General features: G+C 43.4%; 1 protein-coding gene across 1 annotated transcript; it reads left to right on the top strand.

Moving 5' to 3' along the window:
- Positions 1-540: 540 nt before the first annotated feature.
- On the top strand, positions 541-25,805 carry LOC139647163 (activin receptor type-1-like). Its single transcript, XM_071523014.1, has 12 exons — positions 541-836; positions 12,194-12,267; positions 13,030-13,284; positions 13,706-13,978; positions 14,236-14,502; positions 16,245-16,450; positions 19,761-19,860; positions 20,436-20,582; positions 21,501-21,776; positions 22,467-22,664; positions 23,462-23,592; positions 23,820-25,805. The coding sequence occupies exons 2-12, from the start codon at positions 12,216-12,218 to the stop codon at positions 23,952-23,954; spliced, it is 2,040 nt and encodes a 679-aa protein (XP_071379115.1). The 5' UTR covers positions 541-836; positions 12,194-12,215; the 3' UTR covers positions 23,955-25,805.
- The last annotated feature ends 1,499 nt before the right edge of the window (positions 25,806-27,304 follow it).

Here is a 27,304-nt window from a genome sequence, read left to right as displayed (position 1 = left end):
ACATATCACCCCTAGCATGGAGCATTCCCTGGTGGCCGAGTTAGGAACATGCGCAGAGGAAATGATGTGGTAATGGTCCTCTAATTATCGAGCTGCGTCAAGCCGGCCAGAGATACCAAGCATGAGACCGGAAGTTTTGTGGGGTTGCCTTTAAAATAAAAGCATACGAGTTCACTTTTGAGAAAAACAATAGTAAGTATTGGGGTGTGCGCAGTTACAAAATACTCATTGGGAATTTAGACTATACGTGAAGATGAACTATAGCTGAAAATAGACACTAATAACATCTTATCGTATTACGGTGCAATTTCCTATCAATAAGAGGTTTTTTTTAGATTTTTTTGAAAATTATTTTTTTATTGAATTTTCACACACATAGAAGACAGTAGTAAAGAAAGAAAGAGAGCAAAATACCGTTTTATTTTGAAAAGTCTGACGGGAAGTCTCGTCTTTTATCGTCTCGCTTGACGCTGGTTAATTACAGTGAGTTGTTGCAAGGTAACTTCCTCCTCCAATCCAGGCTCTGCCGTCGTAGCGTAGCCGGGGCGCCAGTCGCAAAAAACCCTACTCTGTCTGTGCTAATAATGTGAAAGAAGGACAAAGTTACAGAAAATGCGGCTTTATTTTTCACCCCGGAATGTGAACATCGAGTGAATTTGTCACGTTGTATCGAGCGGGACGACGGGCAATAATGTTGGCTGTGCGTAGGCTGTGCTTTTTAGACTTACAAAAACAAATAGGGTATTGTCGGTGAATTCTCGGGAGATGGCAGAATAGTTCGACTTGCGCCAGTTACGGACCCCCCAGTAAAGCACTTTGAAAAGATAATACGCAAGGTAAGTTTGATCATTTCGTGTGTTAAAAAATGGCATTCCTTTTAATGCTTTTCTTTCATGTGTGTAGCATAATCTTAGTCGACATAGAAGTTTGTTGTATTGCTTGAAAAGGTGCCATAACGTGCTTTCTCAAATGATTCAGTCTCCCCTTTGAGCTTTTCATGTAATTCTGGGTGTATTTGTTATTTCAGCCAAACCGTTTTTGATTTCTCTTATTCAGCGTAGGTTGTCTGCATAAACGTCTTCAACTTGTCTAAACCTTTAAACGAGATATCCATAAATAATTGGTGTAGTTTTCCTAGACTGTACAGGCGTAGACTTCAAGTAGCAGGCTATCATTTTAAAGTGTTTGAGTGCGACAGAGATGTATTCGCCTGTTTGTTGATATATTTGATGAGCTCCAAGGCATGGGACTGGGAATGAGTGTCGGGTTTAACCACGGGCTGCTTTCCATGGGTGTATTTTCCAGTCGTAATCGAGGGTACAACATTGCAACTAGTTGTCACTTTGTTAGAATTGTTTGTCATGCAAACCGTGTTGGGAGGGTCGTTCCTGCTTCATCGTGTGTCTCCATCATCCCATGCTGAGCAGTTTTAACATTACAATCGCCCCTGTAGTTCTGGAGGGGGGGAGGGCCTGGTGAACGCCTATATGGTTTATAATGTCCTGTGGTTTGAATTGGAGAAAGTTGATGGAGACGAAATATTAAAACGGGCACCAAATGTCCCATTACTTGTATCCCAAATTATTTGTGGACTTGCTTCCCCCCACTGAGGGATGCTTACAGACCTAACAGGAAATACGTCTAGAAATGTGATAAGATTGTAAGGGCAATCTAATGTAAAGCCAGTAGACCTGCTGAGGAGAGGGTGCAAACTTCATTAAAAAGGTGGTAATGCTCGCTGAAAACACTCACTTGAGATAATTGCCCTGATTAAAAGGTGTGTGTGTGGAGGGGATGACTCACATTGTGCTTCCTCTGAATCAACTCAGACATCACTCAAAATCCTTACTCCTAGATACAGACTAGACATACAAATCAGGTTTCCCTTCACAAACATACTGACTGTCTTATTGTGGAGCATTTGTTTTCAATGTGCATTGCAGTTTTTGCATCTTTGGCCTATGTGATCGAGCAGAACAGGACAAAGAATCTTTGAATGTTTGAAGCATTCAAGGTTATATGCGCTCGAATGAGTCAATTGATCTGGCTTTCTTGTATATGCATGACTGTCTGACATGACTAATCAGGTTATAGTGTCTAGCTTGGGAGATTATGAATCAAGGTGGGCAAGCGTCACAGCTTCCTTGAAAATTGTTGGGGTTTTAAGGCTGATGAGCCCACTGTTGACTCGGTAACGTGTGAACTGTGGTAGCCTAGGTGAATTTGCCCAAGGAAGTAACGAGACATTTGGGAATACACAACTGTTGGTAATGTCCATGATTTGTTTCCATTTAGCTGGCATCTGTATTAGACAGAAAGAAACAGGAGAAGATTTAGCCTACCAATCCATGGAAAAAAACAGAAGAGGCTGTGACAGGATCATTGGAGGTTTCACAGCTTGGCTATTTGCTGTAGTTAGTGTCAGTTTGTAAGTGCCAGTTTGCGGCGCTGTGTGTTCGTGTGGTTGGCTGGTGATCTGGAGAGTGTCTCAGTAGCCCCATAGCTGATTCTGTTGCCAGTCGCTGAGGTCAGGCCGCCTTTTGTGGGCGCCTGGTGTGCACAGTGGCTTGCGCCCTGGAGTCTGGCTGATAGTGGTCAGATAGGAGGACGTCAGTCAGTCTGGGCGGAGATGTGGTTCAACTCCAGAGGATCTCGAGGCTCCTGTTCTATTCAGCTGAGGTAAAGGGCACCGGCTTGACGGTGGCCGCTCAACCAGAACCTTCTGTGATTAGCCTTCTTATCCTTCTCCCCGTCTCTTGGTCCATAACAATGTCATTGTTTGGCTTTGGACCAGTGACTCGGTTTCAAAGAGCCTATCTGTGGTTACCTAGTCCTCAAAGAGTTAAGAGGCTATCAGTCCCTCTCATACCTAACAATGGATGCCCAACAATGAGACTGGGTTGGGGTGTCTTAGCCTGTGTTTAAAAAAAAAAAAGTTTTTTTTCCCATACACCACAATTATTATTTTTCTATCATCATTTGTTGCTAAATGCATTTTTGGCTTCAGGAGCCTTAATGATGTGTCTGATTATTATTATTATTATTTTTAAGACATTTATTTTGAATATGTTCATAAAGCAGTAATATGTGGTAGCTCTGGTATTTTTATTCTTGTACAAGTTTGTATTACTGTCAACAGCAAGTTGCTTTGAGCATGCCACATATTAACAACTCTCTTACATTGGCCTCATCCAAGTCTTCATTTCCACATTATGTCTCCAATTCGTTTGCAGCGGATACGTTGGCCTCTGCATCAGAACCCTTCTGTAGCTGCTCTTTCTGAGGGCCATAAAGTGTATAATTTGCCCACAGAGGCCCTAGCGTTTCAGAAAGCAGAGGCGAGAGGGGCAGAGAGAGAGAGAGAGAGAGAGAGAGAGAGAGGGGAAAAGGGAAAAATAGTCCTCCGACAGCAATCATTTCTCCGTGCACAGTAATTTGGCTGTCAGAAGCAGCTGGCAGTATGGGTTGGAACAATGTGAGAGCGGAGGGAGAGGGAAGCGCTAGCTCCAAAAGCCCTGCGGGAGGGGGGGGGGGGGTGTATGTGTGTGTGGAGGAGGAGAGGGGGTGGGGGGGGTGGAATCAGGTTACACACTCTGTCATTAAGAAGAGAAGACTGAGACAGAGATAGACAACTTCAAGTCTGAGCAAGAGTCTGAGGCTCAGCGCTCTACCATGTAGGTGGCTCTCAAGGGGGGAGGGAGGTAAGAAGGGGGAGGAGATATGTGTGCCTCTGTGTATGACACTGTGTATGAATGTGTGTGTGTGTGTGTGTGTGTGTGTGTGTGTGTGTGTGTGTGTGTGTGGGCGGGAGGTAGGGACAGAAAGGGGGCAGGACTTGGCTCAGAGTCTAGCGATAGAGTAGCAATCTCTTCAAGGATCCATCAGCTGCGAGGCTGGAGCTCCTGGCTGTCTATCTATCTGTGTGTGTGTGTGTGTGTGTGTGTGCGTGCGAGTGTACATGCTGACATGCCAGAAAGTTTGGTTCTCCGTTTGGACTAGCAGCGGACCTGGCATCAGATGAGGCGGCAGGCTGCAGAGGAACGCAGCATGTGGGTTGAATTTGCTTCTGCTCATTGCTTGTGTCCAGCTTTTTAGAATGGGGCCCTCTGTCTGCAGTGTTATTTTTAGTCAAAAAATCCTTGAGCCTTTTAATAATCATAAGCCTTATGTAGCCCAAACATATCACGATGAGAGGAGCCGTCTGGGACTGGCAGGCACTGCAGTCTCAGCAGGAGACGGGAAGTTAGAGGGAAAAGGAGAGCGAGAGAGAGACTGCTTGTTTATCTGCCAGACTTTCGTCCCATTTCACTGTCTGCTGTTGGGGGGACCCTTGGTTTGCTCACTCGCCTCTTCCTCTGGTGGCTCTCCACAGAGTTATTGATTTCTGCTACTCTGTGTTCAAATGTGGGTGAACGCAAGTGGAGACAGAACGAGGGGAGACGAGACACTGCTGTCTGCACAGACGCACACACACATAGATCTGCAGTGCTCCTGGCTCCTCTCCTCTCTCCACACTAACCCCAGACTGCACTGGAGACAGTCTGCAATACACATTTTATGAGCCCTTCACTCGCTTCAGTGCTCTTGTCTTATCGCTCAGCTGTTGGGGGGGGGGGGGGGGGGGGGGGGGAGTTATGGCTTTGTTTCAGTTGCAGCCTCTCCCTGCTCTCATTTCCAGTCTTTGGCTTGGGCTCTCATTTTGGCGTGGGCACTTTGTCTACAAATTGAACAATGGTCTATGTTTTATCTCTTGAGTCGGGGGTCATAAATTGAATTAGTTATATTAAGATGGTGGTGCTTCTGAGTCACATCGATGGCCAATGTTTGAGATAATCCAGGCTATTACCCCATGTTTCAGCCAAATCGGGTATATTACATAATTAGGTTTAGTCATTTTGACATGCAAGGACCCTTTATGTCTTAATTCTCATTTCAGACAATATCATTACAATTGGTCGGAAACTATTTACTACTGGTCCTGTTCTGTAGAACTCTTTCGTCTCAGGTAGGCCAGGAAACTCCCAGCCATAAAGACTTCTTTGGCAACAGGACGTAATGGCCCAGGTCAGCAGTGCTAAGGGCCAGAGTGGCATACCGTATACACATTAATTGTTTGTTGCAAGCTGTGGGCTGAGTGCTTCTCAACACTGGTGGATGGTTTGGTTGACATTGCGGGTCACATGGAGAGAGCGATCATGTTCACCCTCTTGACTCCTAGCTCGCTTTCTGCCAGACAGGGCACAGAATCAATCGGGTCTGAATATTCACTTAGCTGGAGCGGTTTCATACCTAGATCTCCAACAAAAAAATTACAGTTTCTCTGGCTTTGAGACCAATCTGTCTGCCTGATTAATTGTCTTCTGAGGGGGGGAAATGTGTTAAAAGGGTCCACTGTGACACAAATCAAGGTGTCCTTTTGAGAACGGTGTTGTTCCAGTGTAGTGAACTTTGTGAGATGGTCATTTGGAGGGAGACTGTTTGTGCATTCCTCTGTTGGCAAACATAGCTGAAGGCCATAAAGGCCGTGTTTGAATTGGCTGTTTCAAGTATTTTGATGGTTGTCGACAATGAATGTCTAAGTGCCATGGTGACCGCTGGGTACAGTTTACAACACCCATCAACTTACTGTCTTCACAATGCTGTAAAACCTTCAGCTAGTCCAGTTACCTTCTGCTATGTTCTGTCACTGGAGAGTCTCGCGAGACTTGAGACTGGTATCACAAGGCCATACTCACACCTACTTATCAGAACCCCTAAAACTATATTCTTGTGTGGGAATTTCAGCTTGTTTGAAATGAAATGATGTTTTGTCTGTCTTTTGTCACGATGATGTACAATTTGAACAACAGTTGTCGGTGTTGTCTGTATGGTAGACTCTCCCAGACCCCCAGGGGTTTGTGTCTGTCTTCAGTTGTCTTCCATCTTTGTCACGCAGCATTGCCCAGGGGTGGTGTGTCTTATCTGAAAGGAAATCAAACTTTGTGCGACTTAGTGAATCTGATTAGAAACAAAGTCAGCTCAAGAATGCATGTCTCTTTTGTGAGGGTGACTTGGCAGCAGTCCATAGTATACCAGAGTGGTGTTGGTGTAGAGGTGGAAGGTAGGGTGGGACCACAGCACAAAGAAAAGGCATCTATTGTCTCTGATCACATTTGATCTAATACACTGTGTGTGTGGTGACTACACATGGAATGACCCTGGGTCGCACTGTAACCAAGGAGCGAAAACCTGCTGCGCTGTCACCTACTACAATGAGTGTGTGTGAGTGAGAATTGAACATGGGCAGGGGGGCATTTGCATTTGATTACGTTCCTCACATTGTGAACGGGGACGGCTGCTGAGTGAAGACCCTGGGAGATGGAGCTTGGCTGGACCTGATGGGGCATTGCAGATTCCACAAGTTCTACTAGGGGGGGCACAAGAGTGTTGGGATGGGGTGGGGGGTTCGCTCCATTTCTCTAATCTCCCATTTGATGGGTCCCTTGGCCAGGGAGGAGGTTTTTCCATAGGTTAACAAGCAAATAGTAAACATGTTGTCCCCCACCAGTGATGTAGTTCCACCCTTGGGTCAGTCAGTGATTGCTGAGTGTACTTGAAATATGAGTGAAATTGTATAAGCATTTTCGTATGGGACAATGAAAGGACAGATTGACCATATATTTCTGTAGCCTACTCTCCTCAGAATTAGGCTTACAAGTTATATCTTGAAATGTAGTAACCGTAATTGTCCTGTTTTTACTCAATACAGTACAAAATATAAGAACTACTATACGCAATAAATACAATCCGTACATTACACAATGTACACTACAATACAATTTATAATACAATATACAATATAACATACAACACCAGGAGCGTGAGTGTTATGAATAATATAAATGCTAAATGATAAGTGATATATGGTATTGCAGAGTAGGTAAGTGGTAATATGATATAAGTAGTCAAACTGACGGCACAGTGGTAGTGCAGTGATGAGTGCAATAACAGTACAACAGTCCAACAACTGGACAATAACTACAGTGTCTTGTGGTTAGAGGTTTGCCCAAAAATTCTCCATTGACTCTCACTTCAACACATCAACCCAGTCTGATGTCTCCAAGTGTGTAGCGTGTGTAGACTATTATGTTACCTATGATAACTTTAACTGTATTGCTTTACCACTGAGTCCCCATTCATTGTCAGTGCTGCCCCTAGTGGCACAAGTCAACGTTACAGTGTGACTAAACAAACTAACAAACTAACAGACGGAGACCGATCCATAGTCCCCCCTTTGGTGGGGAACAATGAGTACTTTCTTCCAATGAGCAGAGTCGGTGTGATTGTGTCAGCGCTCCCAGCTGTTAGCTAGCTGTCTAGAGTGCTTTAATTAATTAACATAGAAGAGTCGTTCTCAGGCCTGGATTCTTTCAACTCTTAAGCATCACTGAGCACCCCCTCTTCACACATTTCTCCTAAGTTTTTTTGCACCAGTGTATTTTGTATGATGACACATTCACAGAATGTTATGTCCCTAAATAGCATTTGCGATTGATGCGTAAATGTACATGTTAAATGCTGGTAGAAGAACATCAAAAACAAAGATTAATCATAGAAATAATTAAACAGCCAGAAATGAGTGGAGAGAAATGTTGCCCTTGCCCTTGATGCAAAGCGCTTGCACATTGGGAGGAAAACCCTTGATACTCAAACGTTATTTAAATCCAACATCAGTGTTTGAATCTGCAACTGCAACCTTCTTTTTAAGGTTGTATTTGGTGAAATGTTACATTCTCCTGAACACTTATGAGTTGTTGTTATGCGTTGTTGCATCAAGTGGACCGTGTGTTCCCTCATAACCTACTTAAAAGTTTAGGTTGTTGTTTCCTATTCTCTTAGTTTTAGTCATCCCAAGTGTCGTATTTGACTGTAGGCAGATAATGCTTTTTAGACTGAGGTGAATGTGTTGATCTGCTGAGCTGTAGTGCGAATATGAGTGTGGGCTGCTGCAAAGAGGACAACTTTCGCCCTCAGGTCTGTATTACACCCACATCCACCTAGGAGCGGACCATCTGTGTGTCCCTGATGGCATGCTGGCACTTTGGCTGTCTGGGTCTGGGTCGGGGACAGGGACATGAATGCCAGGATTGACAAGAACGCCGCATTGCCCCAGTCTCTGCCCGTTTCTTCCCCTGCCCCCCTGCAGTTCGCCGCAGTTTCCTCGGTGCCCGGGCTATTTGTGCCATGGTAACTGTGCCAGCCTGCCAGCTCAGACACAGATTCCACCTCTCGTCTCCCTCCTTGCCAGCATGATGACTCAGCAGCTCCTACAGGGCTTCCAGCCTCCTCCCTCCCCAACCTCAGTGATACACAATGCTCATCAGACAAAATAGTGTTTTGTCACTCTCTCCTCCATGACCTGAATACAAAACGGACCAAAATTATAGAACGGCCATCTAGCCTAAAACAACCGACGCTATTGAAAGCTATTTCTACAGTCAGTTTAAGAACGGCACCTCAGAAATGACGACTGGTAATCAAATCTTAGATTTCAAATGACATTTGAAGATGTTTATCGGTGTTGTAGGTGGAAATGTTAATGAACTCTTCACATGCTCTCGTGTTATCGTATCAGTGTCTAAATAGTGTCTCTCTCTGGGTGCAAATGTAGCAATCACAGTGTGTGAGTGGCGTGTTTAATCATTCCCATCTAATCACGTTAAGCACTGCTCAACTTTTAGAGAAGTGCTTATCAGGATAGCCCTCTGGAGTGGGATCACTGGAAAGAGTCGGGGGAGGAAACATGGCGTCATAAAGTGGGAGCGTTGATCTAGGATCACTTTCAAGCCCCTCTAGCCTCACACACACTCGGCGGCGGTCAACCCTGAGATACTTGCGCAGGGCCAGGTCTATTTCTGCTCTTTCTCTTGAGTTTTTCACGCTTTGACCATGCCCCCTCCCAGGTCACTGCTTATGCATCAAAGAGGAGGATATGCATTTCATCTCCAATCTTCATACCTGCTGTGGCTGACAATACTACCGTAATATTAAATAACAGCTCAAGATACTCAAGAAAATGGCAACGAACATGACCTGCCTGACCTTCCAGGGATCGAAGGAGGGGGGTTGGTGGTGATGGTAATGGAGCAGTGTAATGTCTGGAAGAGAGAAGTATAGTCAGCAGCATTGTAGTGGCGGGTAAAGCAAACTCAATTTCCTTATTGTTATATATGAGAAATAACATTTGCCCACCCAAGCAAATATAAATCGTTGATCTAAAGTTCATAGTCTGCGTTATAGTAAGAACTGTTAGACTTCTAGGACACCAATACTTAGAATAAAGATATTGTTTGTTTTATATTGGTGGTTGTTTGCCTTGTGGTGGTGATCACCGTCTGGAGTTCATAGTTTACTACTATAGCACTACATCACTTGATATAGCAAGAAGAAATAAGAGGGAAGATGGGGGTTGAGGCAGATAGAGGGGGAAAATGAGAGCACACCCTTGGCAGGATGTCAGCTCTGTGAACGCACACTGCAGAACACTGCCAGAGAATTCAATACGCAGGGATAGAGGGCTGCAGCGCACGCACACACACACACACATACACACACACAGCGCCAAAAAGTTGTCTGCTCAGATCGCAATCGGTTCTGCAGATGCTAGCCCTGCCTGTCTCCCTCCCAAGAATCCCATCAGAGGTTTCCTATATCAGGACGAGTCGCGGCTGTGTATCTGCCAAGCAGAGCTGTTTGGCCGACACCAGTCAGCCCTGCCTCTTGCATAGTTAGATTCTTCTGAGTAGTTTCTATTTACTGTTCTAATGCAAAAAGTATGAACAGTAGTGCATATATCCAGTGCATTTTATAGATATACACTACCAGTCAAAAGTTTGGACAGACCTGATTGAATGGACTATGTTTTTCATTATCTTAAAGCCATTTTGATCTAAAGGCTTATGCTTAAATGCTTGAAATTTGTTTCTTAGACAAATATAAATAGTGAAGTTGATGCCTATGTATGAATTTCTTGCCAAAGCCTTTGCCTTTCCATCAAGGCAAAGGGCGGCTACTTTAAAGAATCTGAAATATAAGATAGTTTAGTTTAGTTATAAGACACTTTTTTGGTCACTGCATAATTCCATCTGTGTTATTTCATAGTTTTGATGTCTTTACTATTATTCGAAAAAGTGGAAAAAAGTAAAAATAAAGGAAAATGCGGTGTGTCCAAACTTTTGACTGGTAGTGTATACACATTGGAGTCTAGGAAACTCAAAGACGACAGACAGACTACACAAAATCTATGGGCTGGTCTTCAGTGTTTATGCTAACTTGTAGTGAAGGTGTGTGAGTGGAAGATGGGAACTGAGACAGAGATAATTTGAATGCCTCGTCGAGTGTCTTGATAGATGTCAGTGATAAATGTAAACAAAAATGGAACAGTCCATTTACCTACAGTAATTGAGTCTCCTGACATGCTCTACTTAGTTCATTGAGGTAAGTTATTGATCTGTCAGCAGGGAGCGATTCAGGATATTATGTGCCTTGTTGTCCTCCTACATGATTGATGGACAAATCTAGGGTATATGAGTCAGTACCAAGACCATATGCCATTTTAGCAAGAATTACCTCTTTTAAGCTCTTTTACTGAACCCCTGACCATGCTAAGCTCCAGACTGTTCCCTCGTTGTCTTACTCCGCTACCCGTCTCTTTGTCCTTTTTCCTTCTGCCCTCTGGCTGCACCCTGGCGCGGCCCGACAGCCCCAACAGTGCAGTGCCCTCCTTCCCACTGTGCCCCCCCCCCCCCCCCCCGGGCACTGACACTGGACACCCCCATGTCCCACTACCCTCCTTCTATCTTACCTCGCTGTGGCAGCCCACTTGTCTCCCATATCCTCCCGCACTGGCCTCATTCTCTCCCCTTCCCTGCCCCGCTGTCCTCTGGTTGCCCCCTGGCTATACCTCCCCTGCCCCTTTGGTGCTCCCCATGTCCTCCTGCCCCCTCTCTGCCCCCACGGGTGCTCCCCATCTCCCCCTCTTCCCTGGGCCAAAGGGAGCAGACAGAGCTCCTGATTATCTCTGTGTGGCAGCCTCTGTTTTGTGTTCTGATTAAAGGAGCAGCATGTGGTCTGTGTGTGAGCGGCCCGTACAGACGCCGCCGTTGGGCTAATGCTAACATTACGTGCTTAATCATTTATGTCTGGGAGACGGGCACAAAGGCTCGGAGAAAAAAAAAACACACTGGGGTATTTATCAGTGGCACAGACGCAGCGCACACACAAGCTGCCAAGATAACGGCCCCAGTGCTTAGTATGGCGTAAACGGGGCACGCTGGAGGCTACGATGTCTCCACGAAACTCACATATCATCTTTATAAAATGGGTGTTTTGGAAGGATTTGTTTTTATTAAGAGTACGCATTGTGAGTTTAACTGGTGGTCTGTTCAAATCAATCACGGTTGAAAACAAACATAAACGCACAGTTTATGTGGACGTGCCTGCAGACGCATTAAATATTGAAGGATTAGACGGTCTCCAGGTCTCTCAACGATAGTATTTGGGCACCCACATTCATCCACCCCGCTGTGCTCCTCTCCTCTTTCTCCTCCTCCTCCTCTCACGTCTGTCTGCTCTGCTCCCCTCACTGCCAAGCAGCCTGTCCCTCTTTCTCTAACACACACACACACACACACACACACACACACACACACACACACACACACACACACAGACACAGCGAGGCAGCCAATAGGAGAGCACCAGTCTCCCCATTGCTTGCCACTCAATGCCTTGTTGCCAGGACAACAGGAAGGCATGAGACCCACTTTACTTGAGCATTTTAAACTTGGTGTTGACTCTTTTTCTGAAAACAAGGAAAGGTCTCTCTCTGTAAAATTGCTCTCTCTAATGCTCTTAGATCGACAGTAAATCCTGTCTATGTCCGTCTGTCTCTCTCGCTTTTCCCGTACTGCATCTCTCTGTCTCTGTGTCCTCTCTCACTGCATGGTGTCCCGAAGAATGATCTACAAATATAGCAAAGGTATTCTCCTGTATCCATGTAGAAATCGCTATCCTATACTTCGTACGCAGTTGTCGACACTTTTTCGCCAGGGCATGTAGAGACAATTTTTTGTGCTCACCATGTTAACTGTCCATACTCGTGGGAATGGTTTCATTGCAGTGCTAACGTCGGCGCCGTTTCTTTTTCCTCTAGGTCTACAGTGACAGACGGGGACATGTTTCTTTTGGTCTTCATCGTCCTGGTCCTTCCCTATTCTAGCATGGAAGGTAAGCTACTCCTCCTCCTCCTAGCATCTCCTCACAGGCCCTTTTTACGCTAGCCAGAAATACAGCGTTCACATCAGGCTTCGAGGAGGGCTCTAGCTGAAGGGAGTAGAGTTTTCTGCTAGCGTTAACAGGCAGGATCTGGTTTGAGTTCAGGTCTGGACGAGGAGTTAGCCACTGCAGAGCCGCCAGCTCAGCTACTGAAAAAGAACAAGATTACAGTAGGTCACACACTGTCACACTATGGGGTCCCAAGTACATGACTGAAAATGCATGTAGTGGGTGTCAATCTGAATCAGTGGTATGCTCTGCGTCTCTCTCTCTTTCTCTCTGTCTGTCTCTCTCTCTCTCTCTCTCTGTCGTTGACATACGCCCAATCTCTCTTCTCTGTCCCCCTCAACTCCCTCACACACTTTTTTTTTTCTCTCACCCTCCCTCCTCAGTCTGTCTCCCTCTCATCTGCTGTCTCTCACAGTGTTTTTCGAACAACTGCAGTGGCACGCACATTCAGAATGCAGCGAGAAGTGGAGGTTTCGCACTTTACTGGGCTGGCTAGCCACACTTTAACCCCCCCTGTGCTTACAATTCACATATGCTATTGTCATCCTTACAAGGGGGATACACACTAAATTTGAAGTATTGTCACTAAAACATTTGAATAAGTTTGAGGAATATTTTCTTATTTCCATATGATTGGTCATTGGTCTTTCATTGCTTGATTCAGTCTTTTTGACAACAATGAATGTAATTGTGTTTCTTGTGTAGATGAGGGCAGCGTGAGGAGCTATGAGTGTGTATGTGACGGATCATCTTGCAGCAGCGGGGAGCGATGTTTTGGTCAGCAGTGCTTCACCTTCATCTCCATACTGAACGGGACATCGGTCCAGCAGAAAGGCTGCATTGTGGGTAATGGAGGAGGGCCCATAAGCTGTGGTGGCCCACCAACTCCCGAGCTGGTGGTAGAGTGCTGCCACGGCGAATTATGTAACATGAACGTCTCTGTGGAGCTACCAGTGAGAGGTGAGCTGTTTGTCCTATTTGCGTCATTATATTGTGTTGCTGCCTGATAATCCTGCAGCCAGGCTTTTCATTGTCAATGTCTTTTCATTTCCAATTCCACAAAAAATCCTTACCTGAAGTTCATCATTTTTGAATTTGTAAAATACAGAGTGAGTTACGTGGTGCACATTTGGTCAAATTATGTTTTCATTTTGTGCTATGAGTCATTCTATGAGTAGGTGTTAGTTTTCAAATGGTGAATATCTCATTTTCAATCAAAACCCATAAATTTACACCAACCTCAGTGGCCTCTTGGACTGGCCAACAAAGATGCATTTTCATCTGGTGTGCTTTCCCATCTGAGTGAATGCCATTTAATTTAATGGGATGGTAATGGTATTGCTTTAATGGATTTCCCCATATCTCTGATTTCTTTCATCAGATTTAGAAGTGTCTTCTGGCAGACCAGTCCTGAGAGACCAGGAGTGTGCGTGTGAGGGCGGTGTGTGTGAGCACGGCAATCGCTGTACGGGCCAGCAATGTTTCTCCTCCCTGAAAATGATTGACGGGGCGGCGGTCCAACAGAAGGGCTGCCTGAGGGATGACGAGGAGGGCAGAGCCACCTGTGCCACGCCGCCCTCACCAGCCCATGTTGTCAAGTGCTGCCAGGGCCATCTGTGTAACATGAACGTCACTGTGCAAGCTGCAGGGAAAGGTGAGTTATCTAGAACACAGTTCTCTTGGCTGTCATTTCACATAGGCCTAAATTCATGCAAGAACTCAGCTTTTGATCTGACATCTAATAACGATTTCATACAAGCTTCACTTTGTGACAAAACTCTACCTTTATCTTGTTTTGCTGAAAAGGAAAGTGCATGTTTATAGTGATAAGGATACAGGAAGGGCTTTATCATTACTTTCTCAAGGCCTGCCTGCTCAACCAGCTGTGTCTTCATCCTGTTTCCTTTGCAGAGGAGGATGTGAAGCCCCTGGTCAAGGAGGAGCATGAGTGTGTGTGCGAGGGAAGCTCGTGTGTGACCGGCGAACGCTGTATGGGCCACCAGTGTTTCTCGTCTTTGACGGTGAATGGTGGCTCCCTGGTGTACCAGAAAGGCTGCTTTAAGGTCTATGAGCAGAGCAGGATGACCTGCAAGACGCCACCCTCCAGAGACCAGATTGTGGAGTGTTGCCATGGACACCTGTGTAATATGAACAGCACTGTGGAGCTGCCTGTCCAAGGTACTACACTACCCAGAATGCATCACACATATAGTCTGTCTTTATTTGAAAACTCTGCTTTCTGTTCTGCAAGCCTGCTTACACAAAGCGGCAGGTGTGCCATTGACAAGGTGATGCTCACAAGCTACATCTGTTGATTTCAGCACTCATGCCTCTGTGTCCTATTAGCCTTATCATCCAACCCAATCCACACAAAGCACTGCCTAGATTTCCTCTATTCCAATTAGGAATGCCCATGTGGGTTAGTTCTGCCCGTGTTTGAGTCAAGGGGACGCACATTCCATCCTCTTCACTATTCTCTACTGAGGGGGCCAAGCCCTCGGCCGTGAAATTGTCTGCCGCGGCTGTTCTGGACGGCTTCTGTTGGCCTGTGTTACAGGTCTGTGCGGTAACACTCCTGGCGCCTCACGAAACAGAAATGGAGGAGACAGCGGGAGACGAGAGGGAGGTTTTGAATATTGTTTAGTCATGGTCCACTTCACCTCTGTCCTCTCGGAGGCTGTCAGGCCTGGCTGACGAGAGACCGGAGGGTGAAACCTCCTGGGGAATGAGGAAGGAGAGGCAGGCGTGGATACACAGAGCTGTTGTCGCCCTCTTTGACTCTCTTTCACCTCTACTTTCCCCTCTCCACCAGTGGACAAACAAAGAAATTATCTGCCTCAGAGAACCTTTATTTATTTTTTTCTTATTATTTTTTATAACTGAAATAGTTGACCAGAAGCAAATAGTATTTGCAAATAATTTCTGATGTTTGTGTTCACCTACTTCAAATACCAGATGGGTGCAGTTTACCACATCATAACAATTCAGTAAGATAATTTATTAATTCTAGAGAATAAGCAAAATTTACTTTCAAATAGTCTAAATCTTCTGGCACTCATTGTATTGTCCCATGTTGCAAACCTTATCCATCCAATCCCGGTGAAAGAAGAATTACCATATGACCCAGATCTGCTTTGGATATGAAGGCATCCAGCTAAATGCACCCCCTCCTAGCTATGTGTTTGGTTCAAGTCTATTTAGCTCCTAAAATGTGTTGCTAGTTCTGTGCATTAGGGAGAAAGAGTTCAGTATGTGAGGGGAGAAAAGGGGATCATTGTCTGTGCTGGAGGCAGAGCAGTGCAGTCTTTCCCCCTGGAATGTTTGGAAAGTGTGTGTGGTGGTCAGTTCCTCAGACTGGGCTCTGCTGCCTGGATGAGCTCCACTGCTGCTCAGCCTGGCGCGCGTGTGTGTGTGTGTGTGTGTTTGCTCGTGCGCATGTGTGTTCTGTGCGTACCTCCGCCCTTCGTTGGTTTCTTCAGAAGGTCCGCGGAGTGCTGCAACCCTGTGATCCGTGCATGGCTGTACGGCTGGGCGCTGGCCTCAGCATGTGTGGTCCAGTCAAAGCAGCAGCTACAGGGAGGCAGAGTTTCCCCCTGCGTACCTTATTATCATCACCTCTTCCGGAATGATGGCTGTCTAAACCCATGATTCTGGCGGGGGCTGCGGTTGACCTCAGGCAACTGTACTCACTGACTCACCTGACTTGTCTGACCTGGCCTGGGACACACGGCATGAGACAACACGTTGAATCCACTGCTGCACAGAATGTACTGTAAATAGTGTGAAAAAAAAAATTCTTTGTTGAATCAAGTTTTATTTTGATGTGCTGGTGGTCTAAGATTTCCAAAATAGACAGCATGATTGATAAATGTATGAAGACTTTACTCAAGACTTGGTACAATTTTTTTCTCCCCTCACAGCAGGTCAGCTGCCCAGCTACAGCGTGACCACTCTGGCTATCGTCATTGTGGCGCCTGTCATTGTCCTCATCGTCCTGTCTGCTATCGCAATCCTGGTCTTTAGACGCATCCACCACAACCAAATGGAGAGACTAACGGCACGAGACGCTGAATATGGAACCATCGACGGCCTCATAGCCTCCAATGTCGGGGAGAGCACTCTGGCGGTGAGTAGGGGTTTCCCATGTATGGGTTTCCTTCAGCACAATGTGTGAGAATGTTATGAAAGGCAGATAGGTTATACGGTAATGAGGAGTAAAATTATGTTTTTCTTCCATTACATTTTTTAAGTACTTTTCATTTCCTTGTGCCATTGTACTGTCAGGTTAAGGTCATGCTGAAGTTGTGAGCAGTAACAAGGAGCACACTTATTGATGTGTTTTGCCCATGACACGATGATAGAGACATTTGGCACAATAGACATTGATTACCTCCTTTTACTCAAGAATTATTATCACAATCAACCACATGGTGGTGCTGTAATTAAAGGTTTTAGTAAGAGGCCATAATGTCCACACCATAAGTGTGATTGACCCCAAACTTGGTACACACTTGGCAGCTGGTCTTGCTCTACAGCTTTCCAAATAGGACCATTAAAGTTTGCCATGTTTACCATTTTGAAATTTCAAAAACACATCTTTATGACATCATTAGAAAACACATTTTTAACATCATTATTTGTTTAACATTAGACATTAACATTTTTAGCATAAAACTCACATGACACAAATCATCTATGGACCAAATTCTTCAAAATTTGTTGAATTGTTTGAATTTTGATATCTATAATTGTTTGGCTGTTATTAACCAATACATTTGCTAGCAAGTGTGGCCTATCACAAAAAGGGTCATAACTTGGTATATACAGTATGTTAAGAGAAGCTATGAGAAACATTAGAGAAATGTTTACTTGTCAATATTGCAATCACTCCATAGGGGGCACCAAAAATGCAAAACATTGATAATTCTGAATCTGGTGGGCCAAATCACATGCAATTTGGTATATGTGCTCCATGTCCTTTTTATGTTTTTACAGAAGACACTGTCAGTCAGCCGGTTGGCCCCAAACATTTGAGCATCACTTTGAGTGTGGCTCGGTTGGTGAAGCATAGGTTTGAGACATTGGGGGTTCTAATCCCGAGTGGGTCAATTTAGTGCCAAACTAGTCGCAGCTTTTCACAAATTACATGCTTGTTGTTGTCATACCGTGAAATTTGATTGTTTACTCAGTGTGGGTGTGGCCTATCCTAAAATGGTTTATGACTCAAGCAGGGCTCGATGGTAATTGTCTTAAAAGTTGGTGCATATGTTCCGGAGGCAGCAATAAGCACACACATCAAAGCAGCACCTTAAATGCTAATTGATATCTCCAAATCTGGTGGACTAATTGTTATGAAATTGATTAATACATTTTAGGGCCATGTTTAAGCCTTTTATATGTTTGTTATATTCAGTGTGGCCAAGGTCTATCACCTTAAGGAATTTAACTCGAGGAGGGTGCAAACTATCACTATGAAACTTTGTGGAAGACCTTAATCTGGTGCATGTTTGGCAAATTTTATTCAAATTCAACAAAGCATTGCAGAGTGGCTGCATATAGATGAATGTCTATATGCAGATATTCCTGTCTTCCATACATACCCCTGATGGCCCTAAATCTTAAATATTGCCTTTCGGACTGAATCCCACAATTGCCACTTGCAGCTATTTTTTTGTTTGTTTTGTTTTTGTTATACATTAAGCTTACCCCCCCCCCCCCCCCCCAAATATTTGCTGTTGTTGGAGTAAAAAAAACAAAAAACCTGTCTTGCAAAACTTGCCTTTCTTTAATTCTGAAACATACAGTGTGTGATGATATGTGTTGATGGCACATTATTTTGAATCGGTCATTGTTCAAATGTCTTGAGGAATGTCCTTTGCTGTTTATCCCTCCTTCACCCAACCATGAATTGCAAGTTTTGTGCAGAGTGGTTCATGTTTTGAGGCCCACTAAACTGATCCAGAGTTTAGGTGGAGTCCTGTGGTTAGCATTTAGTCTGAACGACAACCAAGCACATTCATTGGCTCACACACTATGTAATCAACTTCAGCACAAACGGCATACAAAACAGTTTACAATCTATTTTGTGATCCTGTAAACTCATGAAAAAGTAGCCTATACATTTTGTAAACACTGTTGGAAACATTGATTTCACCTCTCTACACCTCTCTAAAACCGTGGTCGTAGAGCATGTGAATCTTTGTGTCTTGTTGAATCCTCGAGCGAGGCTACAAAGAATCTTGACTTATGCTGAGAGGATGTGTCAAGCTCATAATGTAATCAATATGTGTATCTAAACCCTTGCAAACCTAAACATCCAAAATCCCAGACAATCCCATTCATCTGTAATTATGAAACTGAAACATAACATGTCCAACTGTTTATTTTAAAGTGTGACCATTCGTGTGTGTGTGTATGTATGTGTGTGCTGATATTGGATCCGTGTCAAGCCATTTTCAAAGCCCATCAGAGCACTTGGCAATGGAAATCCCAAATATGGAGCCACAGAATGTTTGTTTCAGCATAATTAAAAAGTGCTTGGCAGCGCCATGAGAAAGGTTATTAGAAACAGTGGTGTGGCTGCAAAAAGCAGATTGGACTGAAACATGTGCTTGTCCCTCTGTAGCCTGGGGTCCAGAAGTCGGGTCTGATTATAATTATATTCTAATGTTTTGATTGCATTCTGCTGCTTAACGGCCTGGCCCAGATGTACCCTCCTAAAAAAAAGAAAAAAAAATCCTCCTGTACCAAACAGGAGGATTTAAACTCTCTGCAGAATAACTCATCATTCATTTTATGGCCTCTGTCTTGCACTCCTGTGTTGTCATTCCAAAGTGTCTCTCAGGCAGCTGTTGTATTATGCATCTGTTTATCTGAGGCATCACTCTTTTCTGTTGTTTTCAATCCTCATCTTCCCCTCCCAGTTGGTAGTTTGTTTTTGTCAGCAGCGGCAGACTGGCTGACTGACTGACAGGATTGCTGTGCACTGCCCCCTTGTGTCAGCCATGGGATGCTGCAATATCCAATAGAGGAGATAAAAATAAAAGGCTTAGCAGCATTGCGCCTGTTTGGAGTCTGGCACTTGGATTAGATAAAATCTCCAGCCCCCACACCAATCACCAAGGAGGGGGTGGCACTGCTGTTGTTTACTCAGCAGGGGGCACTCTGCTCCTCCAGCACGCACACACACACACACACACACACATCCTGGCATTCTGAACACCTCGCACAGCTTGCCCCCCTCCATCCCTTGTGGGTGCCACATCAAAGGCGGCGTGCTTGCATTAGCCTCCATCTGAGTCCCAGATGCTCCTTATTTCATCATCTATAGGCTCTAGCACAGGATTCCTTTGGGAAGGCCTTCATTCAGATGCCTCTCAAACCCACACAAATAGACATGCCCTTTGACTCTTTCCCTCTGGTTTTATCTTCCCCAGGATCTGCTGGATCATTCCTGCACTTCAGGAAGTGGATCTGGGCTGCCATTCCTTGTTCAGAGAACTGTTGCTCGACAAATAACGCTCAATGAGTGTGTGGGTAAGTGTCCAGTAAAGAGTCTGTTTTCACTTGTGCAGTAGAAGTACTCAGTCCGCAAGTAATGTCCGTTTGGAATAAATATTTGGGTTGCAAAACAGGCCAGTGCTGGCGGGGTATTCTGAAAAACAGCCAGAAGGCAAGTGCAACTGTCCCAGCAAGCAAGTCCCCATAGGCAAAATTGCACAAATCTGATTTATGAGGTCTAGTCCAGTATCTTAAGAGTCAGTGAAAATATTACCGGCAGCAAAGATGTTTTCATATGAACAAATATTTTGCTGTAGTCTGTCATTGGGTTGTAGTTATCAGTGTGAAAGGTTAATCCAGTTGAGTAAAATAGAGTGAAGAAACTTTAGTTTATGATCAACACTTTTTTGCACCACTCGTATTGAATGTTGTTACTTCCAAACACATTCTCATTTTTGTTGAAAATTTGAGTAACTCAATGCTCTGTGCTGAAATTTAGTCCACTAACTGATGTTTTTGCAGTATGAAATCTGACCTACTGATGCTAACATATGTGTAAGTTCTACTAGTATCTGCTGTGTAGTCATTTCTGCCGTGTTTCTGCCTGCCAGGTAAGGGCCGTTATGGTGAGGTGTGGAGGGGTCAGTGGCAGGGAGAGAGTGTTGCTGTGAAGATTTTCTCCTCCAGAGATGAGAAATCCTGGTTCCGAGAGACTGAGATCTACAACACAGTGCTGCTGAGACACGAGAACATCCTGGGTATGTAGCATATTTCACATCAGGCTCTGCAATAGGAATACATGCTGCAGGACACTATGAATATCATAGCTATTTTTATGTTCTCCTGCCATGGTATATTGCATATGGGACAATATGTCGTCATGGTGCTGTCTGTCTGTCTGTCTGTCTGAACAAATTCTTGTGAACACAGTAACTCAAGAACAACACATGATAAATACTTGGACCAAAGTTTCCTCCTATAGAGTAGATGATCTGATTAGATTTTGGAGCATCTTGCTGCTCCTTAATGCTTTAAGATAAACAGTTCATATTAATACCACCCATGTATTATGTGTTGACACAGACATATTTGCAAATTAATTAGCTTCTTTAATTACATGATTAGCATAACTGCTTATGTTTAATAGCTCAAGAACAATACATGATAGAAACCTAATACTTGCACCACATGTTCCCCCTATAGAGTAGATGATCTGATTAGATGTTGGAGCACCTTGCTGCATAAATTTGCTTATTAATGAGGAAAAGATGATTTTCTTAAAACTGCCAAACTTCTTAATGCTATAATATACAGAATTCATATTAATACTGCTTATGTGTTATGTGAAGACAAGAATGTTGACATAATGTTGATATTTACTAATTAATGCATTCATTATCTTAATTAATGACTGCTTTAGCATAGCATCCTTATGTTTAACTGATTACGGCAGGACATTAGGCAGCTCAAGTGCCTCTTGTTTTTTTTGGGGGTAATTTGATCATCTACTGTTTAAAAGTCTATCAGCGTCACGTAGCTGGTTCTTCTTTGTCTTTGCTGGTCGTTGTTTTATTATACAATAGTGCCCAATCCTGTCCCATTGATTTTGAGCTATTGTGCATGTATTGATGCAAACTTTTTATTTATTAGATGTATATATTTTTTTCTCAACCCAGGCTTCATAGCTTCAGACATGACCTCCAGGAACTCCAGCACTCAGCTGTGGCTGATCACTCACTTCCATGAGATGGGCTCCCTGTATGACTACCTTCAGCTCAGCACCCTAGATGCTTCCAGCTGCCTCCGTATGGCGCTCTCCATTGCAAGTGGCTTGGCACACCTCCACGTGGAGATCTTCGGCACTCAGGGCAAACCAGCCATTGCCCACCGAGACCTCAAGAGCAAAAATATACTGGTTAACAAGAATGGACAGTGCTGCATCGCTGACCTGGGTGAGAATACTGATGGATCAGTGTGATACTGATGGTACTTGTGTTAGTGCACATTTCCTAACTCTTAGTATTATAATAGATGTAAAAGTTCAGCATCATCTTCCGCCTTCAGGATTTGGATAGGATGTACTTGAGATACATCTGCTCTACTCTCTCCACTGCTCTAGCCCCGTCTCTCTCATCAATCCATTTAGCCACATTTGTTTTTCATTTACAAGAAGAACAGCTTCTGCTACAGGTGCCACCCAGCCCCTAACCAAAAATACATTAGGGAGCACTCAGATCATTTGATCTAATACAGCAATGTTCCATGTGCTCAAGCTAAAATAGAAACTAATTCAGGTAGCAGCTCTAACCTGGCTACTGGCTAAAATGTTTATTGGCTGATCTATTCATTTCTGCTCTGGGCTGACGTATTCTGCTGTCCTGAAAAACAAAGTGAGTTGTTTTTGTCCCAAGATAGTTTAAGAAGGAGTACATCCTGTGTGGAGAAACAGGTGGATTGTTTTCGACAAAGAAGCCACATGTCCACATTTAAATAAATCGGGTGGTGGTGTAGGCCTGCTCTGTTTTCCTCACCTCAGAAGCTTATGAAAGCCCAATGTGTAATTTAACAATCCGTGTTAAATTAATTAATATCATACACGATCGAGACGTGAAACTGAAAGTGTCCCTGTGTTTTCACGCCAGGTCTGGCTGTCATGCATTTCCAAGACACCAACGAGTTAGACGTGGGGAACAACCCTAAAGTGGGCACAAAGCGCTACATGGCCCCAGAGGTGCTAGACGACTCCATCCAAATGGACTGCTTCGAGTCCTACAAGAGAGTGGACATCTGGGCGCTGGGCCTGGTGCTGTGGGAGATCGCCAGGAGGACCGTCAGCAACGGTCAGTGCATGTTTCACTCGACATATTCCCATTTTACTCAAGATATTCCTGCCTTCCAAGTATCACTTATTTGCTCCCACCAATTGGGGTATCTGCCAGGCTTGTATATGTATATTGTTTTCAGCAATTATACACTTAATCACATTGTCTGTAAGCAGCATGTTCCCTGTCTTTGAGAGACTTGGGCAGTGCTATTACTAGTATTGTGTTTTTTTTATTTATTTGCAGAAACACACAGTGGAATTCATTTTGGACATTTTTATGTCAGTGGTCAGAAAAGTCACTTGAGGCAGCAGATTACTAGGAAGAGAAAGCCCTGTGAACATATTATAGCATTATTAGACCTAGTCAAGGTTTTGAAATTCAGTGTCGCCCCCCCTCCCCCCTAACTACTGGAAGAATAAATCCATGACCATCCATAGTGTCTTAGTTGGACTTGGTCTAAGTAAAAGCCTGTCCGCCATTGATAAAATGATTTGACCTTGAATGACAGATCCACATCCACCATCTGTGGTCTGTGGGAAAGCCAGTGGCATCTCATCTGAAATGGATCCTCTCACAGTTAAATGGCTTTATAGCTGTTTATAATAGGAACTGGGCTTTCAACAACACTTAGGATATTGGTTTACACCGGACACAGAAACCTCACATCCTTTTTTTTTTCTATTTCGCTCCACAATTGCATCAGTGAGTCATAACACAAATTTCTTGTCATTATTCATAAACTGTATTTTATACTGTGCTCAAAGGGTTGTGATTTTGATGGCTGATTCTTGCATCCTCTGCTCTACATTTAGGCATCGTGGAAGACTACAAGCCACCTTTCCATGACGTGGTCCCTAGTGATCCCAGTTTTGAGGATATGAAGAAGGTTGTGTGTGTGGACCAGCAGAGGCCCAACATCCCAAACAGATGGTTCTCAGACCCAGTGAGTAATCTTTAAATGGCATAAATTTGTGGATTTCTCTACTTCAGATGTGCATTCTTGTATCCCTAAAGCTGCTTTAATCATGACTCTTTAGTGGTAAATGTGTAAAGTGAAGTGAAGACAAGATTGCTTCTGGTATTCAGAAATATAGAGCTTTAATGATAATGAGTATCCTCATGTTGACACACTTCTAATGGCATTCATTTTTTTCCCTCATTCATTTCCAGACTTTAACTTCCATGGCTAAACTTATGAAGGAGTGCTGGTACCAGAATCCATCGGCCAGATTAACGGCATTACGCATCAAAAAGACTCTGACAAAGATCGACAACTCTCTGGACAAAATCAAAACAGACATTTGAGCCTTGCCTGTGGAGGTGGGGCAGACATACTAAAGGCCTTTCAAGATGTCCAGAGGGTGGACCATCTAGAGAAATCTCAGAAGACAAGAGACTGGATGGGCTCAGTGCCCTTATAGTGGCACATTGTATTTATTTTAAAACACTTGGCGGGACAAATTTTGGCATCCAAAGATGGCTTACAGGGCATTTCTAAGACTGCCAAAGGTCTTGGATATTAGGACACTATCTATTCATCTTAAGACATAGGAGCTGAGCTGCTGGCAATGTTCTTCAAGGAAGAAACTGTTACCTGGGCATTTGATTAGGCTTGCTTTTGTTTAGAACTGCAGATTTCGTTTGACACATTTTTAGTTTGAAAAATGGCTGAACGTATTTCATTTAGCAATTTAACTTTATCTCTTTCATTGCACTGGTAGTCCTTGCATTCTTCATTTGCATTGTGGTGGATGCGTTTTGGAAATAATTCAACTTGCCAATTCAACCTGCCAATTTAGTCTATATACCCCATTTCTTAAACAGTGATCAGAGCAAGGAAACAGAGTGTTATGTTTTACTTTGACTGCATCTCATGCACCACTGTTTACAATGCTGCCGGAACAAGTTCCTTGGGATTTCATCAATCCTGTAACATTATTTAGTTGTACAGCTGCAGTTATAGGCGCTTTTCTTTTCCTGAGATGTTGTCCAACTAAACGTACCCTGTTGCAAAATTTTGTATATCACCATGCATTTTACATTGCATTATGTACCTGTTCTATGTTTTGTTTCTTCAGCTTTACAGAGACAAATGCTAAAAGAACAAATAAAATATTTGCTAGATGATGCTGAACTCTATTCCGCCAGGGACAGAAAGTAAGCCTGTAAAGCTATACTGTCTTAACGCGTGCATTGTTGTCTTAATGCGTGCATTGTCAAGTAATTGAAGTCAAACTTCAGCCTTTTTTATTTCTTTAATATTTTATATCAATTAGTGATTTCTATTAATTAAATAGAAAAAATTTAATATGTTATCTGTCTCATTTGTCTTGATGCTATATCCAATGGACTTTTTTTTTTTTTTTTCACCATAGGTTACTTAGAATATATTTATTTTCACTTGTCATTTTGACACGTTCTACTCAGTGGGCTTTGATGTTCAGACAATATTATTACAGTTGTGACTAATGGTGAATCTAATCATTCACAGGGAACAATACCTTGTGACAATGCAGTTTTGAATTCAGCAGCACTTCAATTCATTTGTACAGTCTGTCTTAGTCTTATGAGATGCTCCGCTTGTATACAGAGGGACCAAGTCATTCACCTCCCTAACTGAAGTGGCTTGGGCTATTGCCGCCTTATTGCTGACTTAACAACTAAAACCCAAATTCCCCCTAGCAGAAAGGCTTTTTTTTTGGTGTTTACACTGAACAAATGTCACTCAGTAAAGTTTATGACGCATACTGATCCATTTCCATACTGTACACAGCACGATCTCTGCAGCAAGTAACGCAACAAATGAATTTGTATTCATCTGGAAATGTCAGAGGCCTGGCTCTGCCCTATCAGCTGTAAACTGAAACTGCCTGAACAGCAGAGTTCTTGGCAGATGTCAAACAGAAACTGTTGTAGCTTGGTTCATGACACTTCCTGGACTGATTAATATGCTACAGCTGACATGGGCCAGACGATAAAAACACAACGATGGATGTCTCTGCTGTCTGACTGAGCTGAGACACCCCACTGACTTTATACTGAGTGTCTTCATATTCAGTGTCATTCTATCCATCCTCCGCCCACAGTGCACGGATTTGACTCCACCAATTTTAAACTCCCTGCTTGTTTCCTCGTGGTTGTGTACAAGTAGAACAGATTTGAAGAACTGGTGAGCTGTTTTTCCCTTCTAAAAATAGTTCTCCATAATCAATAAATTATATGAAGACGATAAGGGCGAGAGCCCAACAGTTATTGGCTGATACTGGCCTTTTGATTCTGTGTCAGCATCTACTGCGCTGATTAAAATGCTTGATATACTGCATTCAGTTATGGTAATTTCACATTTTCATTAGACATAAGAAAAAGAACATTGACATATGAATATACAAAACCCAATGCGTTCAAATGTGTTTTTGAACTCTGTTTCTAAAGAGGGCTGTGATTTATATCCAATAATCATTTTTACTGGCTAAATAGCTGTCAGTATAAGCCTTTCTCACATTTGCTAATTGAAAAGCGTATGTGATGGATACTTTCCAAGGACACTTTGTTTTTCATTTATCACCAAAATAATTGTAATAATTGACAAACATGCTAGATATTATAAAGTTTTCTCACCAATTACCAGTGTTGGTACTGTGCCCTAAAATCCTGCATTGATTTGGCCTCAATGAGGACTGTTACTGCACCACAGCTATGGACAGCTGAAAGGTTTGGTGTATGCAACATGTTTTTGCCTCTGGAGAAGTGGCTCAGTTAAATAAGAGAGGAGCTATGTGTGGAATTTTCAGAACGTATAACAGCCAAGCTCCATGGATTCAGCAGTCAGTTCAGTACACCAACACCTTCACTGTGCTTCTCTTTCACTCGGCCTCATTCTGTTTCTCTTTTTATTTCCCATTCCTTGTCCCTCTTATTGCTTCTAAAGCAGTGCCATTTTTTGCAGAATAGGTAGCCGGCCTTGGCTGTGCTTTGCAGTGAATACAATAGGTTATTTTTTGCGCTGCTGTTTTTGTGCATATATTCCTTGGGATTAAGGCTAATTCATTTGATCTGCCTGGTCAAGTTGGCAACTTTTGTTGCTATGGAAATTTAGCAGGAGAAACACAGCTTGGCCACCCAATGGCCTGGAATCCCAAAGGATTCGTTTTGACATGCAGGTGGGCTGAGCTGGGACTCTGCAGAGAGTTGAGACTGTGTTGCAGACAGCATGTTCATTCGGTATTCCTTCAGTATTCGCTTTCTGAGAGTGCTTGCTGCTGGCTCGGTTGGGCTGTATACTGCCAGTAGCATCTCCTTTAGCCTATTTTCATCAACTTTTTGGCTGACCTGGCTGCTCCTCAAATTCAAGAAGAGGAACTGCAATGACTTTTCTCCCATACATAATAGTAATAATAATAAACTTTATTTATATAGCACCTTTCATAACATAAAATGCAGCTCAAAGTGCTTTACAAGAGAAACAATAAAAATCAATATATAAAGATAAAAACAATCCTAAGATATAAAAAGCATAAAACAAGTATAAGAAATATAAAACAGATATAATAATAAAATAAATTAAAAATAATAATAAAGAAAATCCTAGTATAAAAAGCATAAAACAAGTACAAGTATAAAATAAATTAAAAATAATAATAAAGAAAATCCTAGTA

This window comes from Centroberyx affinis, unplaced genomic scaffold (genome assembly GCF_046629955.1).
Source record: "Centroberyx affinis isolate AG114_WGS23_722 - 3 ecotype Tasmania unplaced genomic scaffold, CSIRO-AGI_Caff_v1 ptg001058l_1, whole genome shotgun sequence".
Taxonomy (NCBI): domain Eukaryota; kingdom Metazoa; phylum Chordata; class Actinopteri; order Beryciformes; family Berycidae; genus Centroberyx; species Centroberyx affinis.
Note: the sequence above shows the minus strand (reverse complement) of the source record. Positions and strands in the feature narration are given on the sequence as shown.